General features: G+C 59.3%; 1 protein-coding gene across 1 annotated transcript; it reads left to right on the top strand.

Moving 5' to 3' along the window:
• Window positions 1–3,529: 3,529 nt before the first annotated feature.
• NPTXR (neuronal pentraxin receptor) lies at window positions 3,530–12,582 on the top strand. The gene is made up of 5 exons (XM_065633517.1): window positions 3,530–4,105; window positions 10,837–11,059; window positions 11,172–11,416; window positions 11,735–11,914; window positions 12,309–12,582. The coding sequence occupies exons 1-5, from the start codon at window positions 3,530–3,532 to the stop codon at window positions 12,531–12,533; spliced, it is 1,449 nt and encodes a 482-aa protein (XP_065489589.1). The 3' UTR covers window positions 12,534–12,582.
• The last annotated feature ends 264 nt before the right edge of the window (window positions 12,583–12,846 follow it).

The following is a 12,846-nucleotide window of genomic DNA, read 5'->3' as shown; positions in this document are numbered from 1 at the left end:
AAAGTGGATGGATTTTTAGGTGCTGAGGGAATCCAGGGGCGCAGGAGAGAAGAGTGGGAAGTCAGTGCTTCTGAGTGCTGGGAAAGGGCAATGTCTGGGAACAGCTGTGGGGTGTCACCATTGAGATGGCTCTGACTGAAATACCCTAGAGAGAAAGGTTGGGCTGAGCTGGGGATTCCTGGGGGTGAGTCACTGTTTGGTCAGCTGAGGCCAGAGGTTCTTCAGATGCCTCCATGATTTCTGGAGCTGGAGGAAGGCTGGAGAGGCAGATGCCAGCCTTGGCCATACACATCCAACGAGGTCCTGCATAAGTGTGCTGGTGCAGGCAGACCCTGTAGCAGGGATGAGGTGATACAAGCCTCATCTGCGGGGCTGCGAGACCTGGAAACAAAAGAAGCCAGGATTTCTGTGCTGCGTGGAGTTTGCAGATCCCTCAGTGAGATGGACTGAAGGCTCCTGGTCTAAGGAGGAGGTGGAGCTGGGTCAGTGGAGTGGCAGCTGCGGAGGAACCCTTCTGCCTCATTAGGGTGGCCCTGGGTGTGCCCCTGAGCAGGACAGTAGCCCTGGGAGGGGATTTCCTCACCCCAGAGGCCTTGGGTTACCCTCCTCTGGGAAAATGCTCCCTGCTTTCCTCAACTCCCCCATGTTGCTGGCCTGAGCATCATGAATGGGCCAGTGTTCCCCCCTGGCCAGCAAGGGGCTGCCTTGTTCCCTCAGGGGGGGTAGGATGGGGGGCAGCATGTCTGCCATGCTCAGAGCAGGAGGTGTCCTTCCCCTCATGCCAGCAGCCCATCCCAAATGTCCCTCTCACCCAGGGACCACAGCAGGATGGCCTCTTGGCTCACCCTGACCTGTCCACAGCCATCCCCTGGGGACAGCTGCCAGCCCAAGACACCATTTGGGCATTAATTAGATGGAAGAAAAACCCTTAATCGCTCACTCCCCATCCCTCTGGACTGAATCTGTGAGTTCCTGTTAAAACCAGCTTTGTCACCAATCCTGTTCAAAAACGGGGCTCCCCAAAGCCCTCCCATTGCCTCTCCCTACCCCGTCACCCACAGGAGGGCAGGTTTTCGGCATCACTGCATCCTCACAGAGCCGGCTGCCTAACGAGAATCTTTGAATTGTTATTCACGGGACAAGGAGGCTGCTCTGGCTACTCCCCAGCCTGAGTCATCACCCCCTGCGAAAATCTATTTTTGCCATTGCTTTGTCTCTGGGAAGAAGTTGTGGTCCCTGCTGAAGGAGAGGGACAGGGAGAGGTCGGGACCCTGGGAGCCGTCAGCCCTGTCCTGCTGTGGCAACAACTCATCTACCTCCCGGCATGGACAAGTGGGTCACGGCTGATGTGGAGGGGCTCACCCAACCCACTCATTGCCACAGCGGCATCAGCCAGAGGGATAAATCTTGCCACCGTGATCCTGCAGCCTTTGGCAATAAAATCTGGCTGGCCGGGCCAGTGCACAATCCCCAGCACAGCATTGCTTCCCCCAGCCTGGGACCCAAAAAGCCTCATAGAGGTATACAGGATATTCTGTGCAGCATTGCAGAGGAGGACATCCCTCCTCTCCTATGAGGACAAACTGAGAGAGTTGGGGTTGTTCAGCCTGGAGAAGAGAAGGCTCCGGGGAGACCTTATTGTGGCCTTTCAGTACTTAAAAGGGGCCAAGATGAAAGGTGGGGACAGACTTGTTAGCAGGCCATGGTTTTAAACTAGAGGAGGGGAGATTCAGGCTGGACAGGAGGAAGAAATTTTTTACAATGAGGGTGGTGAAACACTGGCCCAGGTTGCCCAGAGAGCTGGTAGATGCCCCATCCCTGGAGACATTCACAGCCAGGCTGGACGGGGCTCTGAGCAACCTGATCCAGTTGCAGATGTCCCTGCTCATTGCAGGGGGGTTGGACTAGATGACCTTTGAAGGTCTGTTCCAACCCAAACTATTCTATGATTCTATGATCCCTCCCACCCTGATCTGCACGCTGTGGCATGGGGAGGGCTGGTGCAGCACCCACATGGGTTCATTTCGAATCAGCTCCTGCCTGGCTGCTGACATTGTCAGGCATGCTGCAGCAAGGGGTGACACAGGGGAGTGCAATGCCTTGCCACCTCTAGGAAGGGGCAGGTTGGAGGCTGGTGGCCTCCCTCTATGCCACAGGGAACAGGATTCTATTTTCTTTGCATCCTGCATCAGTACCCACTCATTCCAGTGCACCAAGCTTTCAGCTGCCCGGAGCACTTGCCGGCCTCACTGTCGGGGCCAGGTGCCTGTCGCTGGCCTTTTCCACATCCACCTTCTCGCCCCGCTCCATACCCACCTCTTCTTTTCCTCCTCACGGTTTCCTTCATCTCTCCCTCTTCCTTAAACTGCCCCATCTGACTTCCTCCCCTTCTCCCACAGCCTCCTAGCACCACAAGCTGGGAAGACCTCTTGCTGGCCCCCAGGTGAGGATTTTGAGGGGCTGGGGTGCAATGTACTCTTTGGGGAGAGAGGGTGACCATGCCTTGCTGGCAGCATCCAGTTCTCTGCTTGCGTGAAGCTGAATTTGAGGAGCCTTTGTAGCTCTGGCTCCCTTGCAATCCACTCAAACATGCCTGAGGGGGAGAAGATGTAATGCCTACCAGTGTTTCATATCCAGTGCCGGAGCTGTTTTAAACACATATGCTGCCACTTTCTTGCTGGCTAGGAAGGATCCCCTGCCTTTACTGAGCAGAGCTTAAAATCAATTTTGCTTGCCTTCCCTCCACTGCTCCTCTTTGCTTGGCTGGGCTGCGTAGCTGAGACCCCGGCGTACCTGGGGAGGGGAGGAGAGAGGGCAGGGCTTGTGTTGGATGGGCGAGCGCTCTGTCAGAGCAAGGAGAAAGGAGGTGCCCGAAGTATCTTCTTTACAAGCGGTTTAGGGTAAATTGATGGTAGGGGAAGATTTATTTATTCCCCAAATGGATGGCGTGGGCGTGCAGGGCAGAAGGCGAGGGCATTCCGTGGCTGCTCCCTGCAACAGTTGTGTCTGGGCTGGGAGAGCAGGGCAGCCACCCCGCTGACCTCCCAGAGGAGGCATTTCTAAGAGCTGGAAAGTTGTTGGTTTAATTTTTAGGAGAAAAGCAAGGAGGGAAATGTCCCTCAGCAGCCCGAAGGACTGCCCTGGTGCCTCCCTCAACTCCCCGTCTCCGACTCCTCTTTCGCGCTCACATCCCGACGCCCGGACCCCTCTCACTTGCAGCCCGGGGAGGGATGCTCGGGGGGGGACACGCTCAGAGGGGCAGGGCCGGGCGGGGCTGCACGGCCGAGCCGGGGCGGGGGCGGCGGCGGGGGCGGTGCGGTGCGTGCGGCGCCCCCCGGCACATATAAGCGCGGCGCTCCGGGGCCCCGGTGTCGGTGCTGCCGCCGGTACCGTCTTTCCCCGCCGGCTCCCTCCGGGCTGGCCGTCCCTCCATCCGTCCCCTCCCGCCTTGTTTTCTCGCTGTCCGCGGCCTCGGGCCCCCCACGCCGCTGCCACCCTGAAGTTTCTGGCGGTGCTGCTGGCGGCGGGCATGCTGGCTTTCCTGGGGGCCATCATCTGCATCATCGCCAGCGTCCACCCGGCCGGCACCGCCGCTCCCGCCGCCGCCCCCGCCGCCGACAATGACTCGGCCGCCGCCGCGCTCCTGCCCGCCGCCGACAAGGGGCTGGGAGCGCTGCACGGCCCCGCCGAGGCTCTGGCCAGCGCCGGGCCGCGTCTGCCGGGGGGGCCGCCGCCGCCGCTCTTCAGCCGCTTCGTCTGCACGCCCCTGAGCGCCGAGTGCCCGGCGACCGGCCCCGGCCCCGCCAGCGGCCCCGGCCCCGAGGAGCTGCTGGCGCTGCGGAGCGCGGCGGCTGAGCTGCGCCGCACGGCGCTGGAGCAGAAGGAGCGGATCCGCATGGACCAAGAGACCATCCGGGAGCTCACCGGCAAGCTCAGCCGCTGCGAGGGCGGCCTGCGAACCGCCGCCGCCGCCGTCCCCCCCGCCGCCGGGCTCCGCGCCGCCCCGCGCCCCGGCACCATGGGCCACCCCCCGGCCGAGCCGCCCGCCGTGCGGGAGCTGGAGGAGGCCGTCCGTGCCCTCCAGGACCGCATCGACCGGATAGAGGTGCGAGGGATGCTGCCGCGGTCGGGGGGAATGCTCCCGGGGGAAGATGCTCCCAGGGGTCGGAGCGGAAGGGGATGCTCCTGGGGGGGCTGGTCTGCACACACCATTCCCAGGGTCTGCTGCCACCTGCACCCCAAACCAGCTCATCCCCCTCATGAGGCTTCAGGAAGGTTGTGCTTGCCCTGCTCTTCCACCAGGCTTCCCCCCAGGGGTGAGGGGCTCACCCTCAGCCCCCCTCTCTTCCCTCCATGCAGGGTGATCCCAAGGGGCCAGGGCTGCCCTGCTTTCCCCCCAGCCTGCACCCAGGTAGGGCACCTCGCTTACCCTGTAGCACCCACCAAGGCCTCTGATGGAGCAAGGGAAGCAGGTTGATGGCTCAGGACCAGATCCTGCCCGTTAGCAGAAAGGTAAATCTCATCTGATCCCATTGCATTTGTGAATGGGACATGTCACAAAGTAAAGGCTGGTGCCACCTGCCGCAAGCACAACACCCCTTCCCCGCATGGTTTGTAGGAGCTGTAGAGAAGGGGCCAGCCGGAGCCACCCGCTGTGCCCAGCACTGTGGCATAGGGCTGTTGGCACTTGGGATGTGCACCCTTGCTCCCCACTCTGTAGCATCTGTGCAGTATGTGCCCAATGGGCTGAGCCCTGGCCTGGCCACGAACCAGCAGCACCAAAGGCTCTGTGGTGATGCCATGGATGGGACCCATCACAGAGTGTGTGTGTGTTTTGATTTATTTGGGCTGATGTGAGCTCAGCAGTTGCATGAACCTTGGCAGAATTTGCAGTATACAGTGGGGCAGTAGTTTGGGCACATGCGGGCTGCTGGAAGGGTGTTGTCTGGTTTCCCTGGGGGGTTTGCTTCAGATGTACCATCTTTTCTGGGGGTTTGTTGTCCCCTGAGGTCTACTGGGGACCAGAGCCACCTGCAAGGAGCCTCCTGTGAGTCTTCAACCTCCTTGTCTTCCCGTTTGGTTCCCTGTTGCCCTCTCCACTCCTCCCTGGAGCTGAGAGCGAGGTCAGACAGCACCCCATTAGGTCCCTCTCCCCAGCTTTGCCCTTCTGCCTCCCCTCACTGCAGCCATATGGGCACAGCAGCAGCAGGACGTGGCTGGAAAATTCAGAGCCACCATGGTCACAGGCTGAGAAACGAGGCCAGGAAAGGGTTATCGTAATGGATGGAGACATGGAAAGGGACAGAAAGATGGGGAAAGGCAAGTAAACACATGCACATGTGAAGAGAAAGAGCTGGAGACTGGAAGAAGCACCTGTGAGCTGCCAGGCTAATGCACACACATGCATGAAAACAAACACGAAGGCACATGTGGGGAGGGGGGACATGCAGCCCAGCTGAGCATGATGCCTGGAGCCTGATGCAGCCAAAGGGAGAGACAGAGCCACCCTGGAACCCCCCTGCAGCCCCAGATAGATTGCCACAAGTGGGATCACACAACTGTGCTAACAAATGCATGTGCAGACAGCAGATGTGCTCATCCAGAAATAAAACAGGGGAAAAATAACCCCCTGCACACACACCAGTGTGTGCCTGAGGACCCAGTGGTACATGGTGGGACAGTGCCTGACACATCAGTTTGAACCTCAGGGAGCATCGGGGCCTTTTAGCTGCTCTATGGTCACACTCCTCCCTTTCCCTGAGGGGCTGTGTCACCCATGAGCTGCTCTGGCCCCTTTTCTGGGGACTGCAGGAGGTTTGGGGTGGAGGAAGGTGAAGCTCACAAGGGCTGGAGCAGGCTCTCGTGTACACCATAGGAGTCTGAAGCGATGCTGGGTCGAGGCTCACACACACACATACTGATGAGGAAGAAAAGCATCATGTCACCAAAAATATTCCCTTTTGCGCTGCTGGTGACCTCCATGTCCCAAGGGTACCCTGCAGGGGAGATGCAGCACCCCACAGCTCAGCAAGCCCTCCAGGTTCAAGAAATGGGGCAGCGTGTCACAGGGGGACCGGACTTCAGCTGCCCTGGCCCCAGCCTGCCATAATGTGCCATCTGGGCCAGCCTGGTGACAGCCAAGCCCTGGGGTTACACCCTGGCTGTGAGGCAAGGGCTGCCCATGCTCCCCTCCCTGGCTTGCCTTTGCCCTCTCCTGTACAAGCAGACACCTCAAAACTTGCTGACAGGCTGCTTGCATCTCTCCATCCCATGCAGCTCCATCAGCCAGCCCTGAGAACCTTCCTGGGGTACCCCATGGCATGGGGGGCACCCCCGGCTCTCCTAAAAGGAGATGGCAATCACCCCAGAAGGTGATCTGGATGGGGATGGTCCCAGGGTGATTTGCAGTGCGCTGGAGGCTCTGCGAAATCCCACAGGAGGGAATGAAGGAGAGGAAATGCTGTTGAAGTCCGGGGTGACTTAGTCCTGGGAGAGGGATGACACAAAATGCTGCGGGTTCCCCCGGGATGGCTGCATCCCAGGGCATCTCCGCACAGGCACCGGGTTTGCCGGCAGGGATTACTGCTGGAGGCTCTGGAGCCAGGATTGTGGGAAGGGAGCTGGCAGAAGATCACTGACCTAATCCGGGTGCTCTCGGCCCCAGCTGTAAGGCATAATAAGATTTATCAATGCGCCAAAAACTTATTAAGTCGTTTCATTCTTAATTTTGATGGCAAGGTTTCCCGGGGGCAGTGCAAAGAGGGTCCCCCCTCTTTACCCTCCACTGTTTTGGCAGGGATGGGCAAACACTGGCATGGTGTTCGCATGGGGACATCTTCCATCACCTCCTCCTAACCCCGCTGGAGGCATTGCTCGTCCTTTCCTTGTGCGCAGCAGCCTGACTGGGCTTTTTCCTCCCAGTTTTTAGGGGTCTCTGCCTGCTCTCTGTGTGCTCGTATCCATATGCTTGGGCGCAGCTTAGCTTGCAGAGCTGGGGGGCCAAAATGCTCCTTTTCCACGCTTTTAATTTCTGCTGCAAAGGGAAACTGAGTGGTTTTGAGGGGAGGAGGGAATCACCCTCTGGGCTGTGCTGGGGTGCAGATGCCCTCCTCGCCCCTATCGTCCCTTGGCTGTCTGGGAGGGGCAGCAGCCCAATGGGCTGTGAGGGAGACCTGGCCCCGGCAGCACCGAACCAGCCTGTGTGCTCCTGAGCCGGCGTGTGGCCGTGCCGCTGCGGCTGGTGACCTGGCTGCTGGCGTGGAGCCCTCGGGTACGGACCTGGGAATGGGAGCGAGGCGGCTGCCTCCCTCCTGCCTCCCAGCAAAGCAGGGATGGAGAGCCCCAAATGGTGACAGCCCCAGCCCCCGAGCGAAGTTTAAGAGGGACAGAAATGAGCAGTGAGCTCTTCTCTTGCAAGGAGGAGGGAAAGGCCAATGCATTCCTGCTCACCCCCACCCTGGAGTTTAATGACCCCCGAGCTCCTTCCTGAGTCCAAAACGGTCCAAAAAGGTGGCAGGGCCCCAAAAATCCTGGTGCAACAGGTGTGCCATCCTGCAGCGGTGAGCATCCCGTGTTGGTGGCCATGGAGGAGCTGCGGGCAGGCTGGGGGGATTCGTGGATCCGGGGAAGGGAATGAGGCTGCTGCGTGTGCACACCCAGCTCAGCATCGTGTTCGCTGGGATGTGCTGGGGCATCATCCCCTGGGCATCGTCCTGCGGTCCTGCCCACCCCGTCCCAGCAGCTGAGGTGGGCACTTGGGTGCCAGCAGCTGAGGGGGAGCAGCGGGGCCCAGATTTGCTGGTGCATTAGTAAATGAGGCTCTGATCTCCTTACATAAAGTGCATTTGCTGACTGAGGGCTACAACCCAAGCAAGCGCACGCCAACGTGGCTGCCCCAGCCCTGCAGCCCCTCGCTCCCACCTCCCCCTCCCTAGCCCCCCCCAGCCACTGACATTTAACATGATTAATATTACCTGGCATCTTTCAATCTTTTTGCTGGCTCCGGTGGCCAAAAAGCGTCGAGCAAGCCTCCCCCGCACCCGCTGCTCACTACCGTGCTGCCGGCACGACAGCAGATGGGAAGCCGGGTGCCTGCCGAACAGCCGGGGAGAAGGCGCTTCCCCCTCCGCTCCCCTCCCCAAAGGTCACCGGTAGATAACAGCTGCACAGCTAACATTAATAATTTTGCAAATAATTTGATTTGGGAGAAAGATGCTCAAGCGGCAGCTTGGAGACATGGCATGGATGATGGTTAGGGGGGTCCATGGTCTGGCTGCGGGGATGGGGATGGTGGCTGCTGGGGTGCTCCTGGGGTGATGGGGTGGCCCCCACACTCTGGTGGATAAGGGTACAAGTTGCATCACTTGCCAAGAGGAACATGGGGTTGGCAATGGTTCGGCCAGCCACATGGTTCTGGCTGTCGGTGCCCCGGCTGTCGGGCTGGAGGGGCCAGGGAGAGCTGTACAGAGGGATGGAGGAGGAAAAACTCGGGAAAGGGGAAGGAACTAAGCAAAAGGGGAGAGACAGCGTGTGTGTGCACAGAGGGTTGCATCAGGAGATGCTCTGAAGCCAGAAAAATGAAAAAGCCACAGGGAGAAAAGTTACAGAGGGAAGAAAATAGCAGCAGGGAGAGAAGCAGGAGGAAGAGAGAGGAAAAAAAAAGCACTCAGTCACTACTGAATAATGTAGGGCAGGCTATCAGGGGCTAGCGAGAGTGACAAAAGCTCCCAGCCTTTTCTTTTTTCGTCATTAACAGATGGAGCCGTGCACGAAAGCAGGGACGTAGGCTCCAAACCCGCAGCTCGAGCAATCAAAGCGTGCGGCAGACAGGAGCGCACCAGCCTCCGCTGCAGCCTGAAGGGATGAGAAAAGCTCTTGGAGCCCACGGGATGCAGACAAAGAGGAGAAAGCGACCCCCATCCTGCCTGCACTGTCCCCCCGCAACAGCCTCCTCTGTGTGGATATGAGCACGGGCAACCCTGGGTGGGAATTATCCCTGCCAGGAGGATGGGAATTAACCTTTCCACTCCTCTTTCCTTCCCTTCTGCCATCCCTTCCCCGCGTCTCAGCTGCTGTACTGGTGGTTCCCCAAGACCCCTCCCAAAAAAAGGGCTAAAGTCCATTCCCTGTTGGCTAATCCCTCCCTGTTTTATACCAAACGCAGGATACCCTTTGCCGGGTGCTCTTCCCTTACCAGAGAGGTTTTGCTCTCCATGAGAGCATCGCCGGTGCTGCCGGAGCCAGCCGGCAGTGAGAGCTGGCGTTTGGTCAGGGCTGGCAGATGTCCCCTGCACAACCTCTATTTTCTTGCTGGGTTTTGTTTCTCCACATTGTTTTTCCTCACAAAACCTGTGGGTTTGTCCCAGCAAACCCCACTGGAGGCTTTTGCAGACCCTGGGGCATCACAGTTGTCCTCTTATTTACAGCCCGAGCGTTCCTGCCCAGTGTGGGGACATTTGTGCTCACACCAACACCATCTTCTCACTCCCCCTCACCCTGTTACTTTCTCCCCGCTGTTCCCATCTGCCAAGGTTGCATCCTGTCCGGCCAAACCCAGATTTCCTCCAGCCTTTCCCTCCCCTCTGTTGTTGATGACAGATAGCAAAGATTGGGGGTGACATGGGGGGCATCCCCCCCTTGCACCTTTGTGTGTGGGATCATCAAGTCCTGTCCATCCTGGAAAAGTGGGATATAGGGAAGAAGAAAAAGCTGGAAGCCACAACTATAGATGAACATGGTGACCTCTTCCAGGCCAGCTCCAAGGATGCGGGGAGCCTGTCTATATCAGTAGGGATGGCATCACCCCATGTCCCACCAGCACAAGTTATGCAAATGTCCAGGCCTGAAGCAGCCACGCAGACCCCTCTTGGTGCTGGAGTGGCTGTGGTGGCCCCTGCCTTGGCCACCATGACTGCTCTGGCACCTTCAGGAAGGTCTGGCAGCACAGAGAAAGTGCTCACCATCTTTCCAAGCCCGTGGCAGAGAGCTTAATGCCCCAAGGATGTAGGGAGGGGAGAGGGCTGCTATTTATGGAGAAACACCAGGAGTGTGGCAAGGGGCCACGTTCTCCCTTCCAGCCTGGTTTTCTTCCAGCTGGAATGGGGTCTCCCAGTGAGGTGGGATCTGGGATCTTTGTAGGGCACGGAAGTGGTTGGGAGCATCTTTGCCAGGCACTGGGTTTTGGATCAGCCAAGGGAAGAGTTTTCATCTGGGTTTTAACCCTTATAGGACAAGATGTGCTCAATATCCCCAAGTAATGGGCCATGTCTTGAGGACTGGAGGACCTACCACTGTCCCCACTTCCCCGTGGCATCCTTATGGCCTGGCAGAGCCTGGCTTACACTTATGGAGAGCTACCTGCCCAACCTGCCACATGTGTGCATACCCCATGTGCTGGCTGAGCTGAGCTAAGAGGATTACAGCCCCATGATGTGATGTTAACGTGCTGGCTGTGGTGAAGCTGCCTCAGGTGTAGTGGGGAAGGGGCGCCCCAAGCTCCTTCCTCTGTTGTCCCCTCCTCGTGGGAGCAGAGCCAAGGGATGACCTGAGCACCCATGCGTCCTGTCCTGGCTCCGTCTCTGGAGCAGCAGAAAGTCATTAAGAGCAGCCAAGCTCTGTTTTGCAGCAATGAACTCAACGCCTCTGGGAGGGGAGGTACAAAGTCAGCTGGAGGCTTTTGGAGAAGACCCCGCTGCAGATGTGGGGTTGTGGTCCCAGCAGTGGTGTGGGCCGAGCACGTCCTTATTTAATCTCTCACAGTGACACTGCGCTGAGTTTTGTCTTTTTTCCCTCCTTTCCCACCCCCCGCCACCCCGTCACGGCTGCTGCCGAGCGCAGCAGGAGCTGCCAGCCCGCACCAACGGCTCGGCGCCCACCGCCCCGGCGCTTGCCCGCGACGTCCTCCACACCAAGATGGAGCAGCTGGAGGAGCAGCTCCTCTCCAAGATCCTGACCCTGCAGAAGGAGCGCCAGGCCGCCAGCACTGACCGCAGCCAGCAGCAGCACAACATCGAGAAGGAGCTGAACTCCCTCCAGAACCGGGTGATGGAGCTGGAGCATGGTGAGTCCTGCCCAACGGGGATGGAGGTGGCACAGGGGTTCCTGGCACAAGCCACCCCCACCTCAATGATGGGTGCTGATACTCCTCTCTCCTCCCCATCCTTGGCCTGCAGGACCACCAGGCTATAGCCCTCCCGATGCCTTCAAGGTGACCATCCCGGTGCAGAACAACTACATGTACGCCCGCATGAAGAAGAGCTTGCCAGAGCTGTATGCCTTCACCATCTGCATGTGGTTGAAGTCCAAGGCCTTGGATGGGCTTGGCACACCATTCTCCTACTCTGTCCCAAGCCAAGCCAACGAGATCGTGCTGCTGGAGTGGGGCAGCAACCCCCTGGAACTGCTCATCAATGACAAGGTCAGTCGAGCCGGAGTGGGGACAGGAGGGAAAGCTCTTGCCCTCATCTCCCCTGCTTCAACTACCCTGGGAAACAATGCTCCTGGGGGTACCAGGGTGGGGGACCTGAATGGACAGGGCTCGAGGTGGAGGCAGGAGGGTGAGGAGGATGGCTCGCCAAAGCGTGTTTTGAGAGGGAGAAGCAGCACATCCAGATGTCTGCAGAATTTGAGATGCCGCTGCCGCAGGCGTGCACCACTTGTTCTGTGAGGTGTTGGGGGGACACCGGGGTCTTCCAGCAGTCCCACTAAGTGCCAAGCTCTTGCATATCTTGCTAAGGTCGCCCAGCTGCCACTGAGCCTGAAGGACAAGACTTGGCACCACGTCTGCGTGGCGTGGACCACTCGGGACGGCAAGTGGTCGGCGTACCAGGACGGTGAGCAGCGGGCTGCCGGTGAGAACCTGGCCTCCTGGCATGCCATCAAGCCCCAGGGCGTCATCATCCTGGGCCAGGAGCAGGTACGTGCTGGCTCACCACTGAGGGCTGCTGGTCCGCATCGCTCTGGTGTGAAGCCAGACTGGGGGAGCAGCCCCCAAACAGGGTGAGGGCAGGGGATGGCACAGGCAGGACGCATTGGCAGCGTGGGCCAGGGGCTCTTCTGCCCACTCATCCAACCTCCGGGGGGGCCACATGCACTCATCATCTTCTCTTCCCACTCTCCATCTCTCTGTCCCCGACTTGCTCCCCACCTTCTTCCATCTTCCCCACACATCCATCCCCTCCACTCCTTGCCATGGGGTATCTTGTTCCACTTCCACCCCAACTTCTCCCTCTACCCCTTGACCTGCTTGCCCACTGGATGTGTGTCCTTCCTCTCATCTCCATCCCATCACCTCTCCTGCTCTTTCCCAGGACACGCTGGGTGGCCGCTTCGACGCCACGCAGGCCTTCGTGGGGGAGCTGGCCCAGTTTGGCGTGTGGGACCACATGCTGGCACCGGCGGAGATCCTGGGTTTGGCCAACTGCACCTCCCACCTCCAAGGCAATGTGATCCAGTGGGATGACCAGGCAGTGGAGGTCTTTGGGGGCGCCAGCAAGGCAGGCTTTGCTGCCTGCGAGGAAGGGAGGAAGGAGTGAGTGGCCCTTTACCCCCTCCCCAGCGCCAAGGAGCCGGACCAGCCCCGGAGGGGACAGCGGGGGGCCGCTTTCCCTCTTCCCAGACCACCAAGCCTTGCCGCTGCACTGGGGCGATGCTCAAGCCCCCTGCGGTGGCATCCCGGGATGGGGGGGTGGGCTGGCAGCCTCCTTCTTGCCCTCATGCCAGCAGCGCAGCTTGTCCCCCCTTCCAGCACACCTCCCGCAGGGTCTCATCTTGCTCCGTGTCTATTTTAGGATGACCTCGCTGTACCTGGAGATATCTCCGATACGGCGAGGGTCCCTGCCTTGTCAG

Source organism: Caloenas nicobarica, chromosome 1 (genome assembly GCF_036013445.1).
Source record: "Caloenas nicobarica isolate bCalNic1 chromosome 1, bCalNic1.hap1, whole genome shotgun sequence".
NCBI classification, from domain to species: Eukaryota; Metazoa; Chordata; class Aves; order Columbiformes; family Columbidae; genus Caloenas; species Caloenas nicobarica.
This window is presented reverse-complemented; position numbering and strand designations above follow the sequence as displayed.

What these genes read in the sequence shown, in the direction of transcription:
- NPTXR (XM_065633517.1), top strand. Translation starts at nt 3,530, where the DNA reads ATGCTGGCTTTCCTGGGGGCCATCATCTGCATCATCGCCAGCGTCCAC. An exon ending in ACCGCATCGACCGGATAGAG is followed by an intron (nt 4,106 to 10,836) that starts GTGCGAGGGATG and finishes TGCCGAGCGCAG; the next exon opens with CAGGAGCTGCCAGCCCGCAC. An exon ending in GGTGATGGAGCTGGAGCATG is followed by an intron (nt 11,060 to 11,171) that starts GTGAGTCCTGCC and finishes CTTGGCCTGCAG; the next exon opens with GACCACCAGGCTATAGCCCT.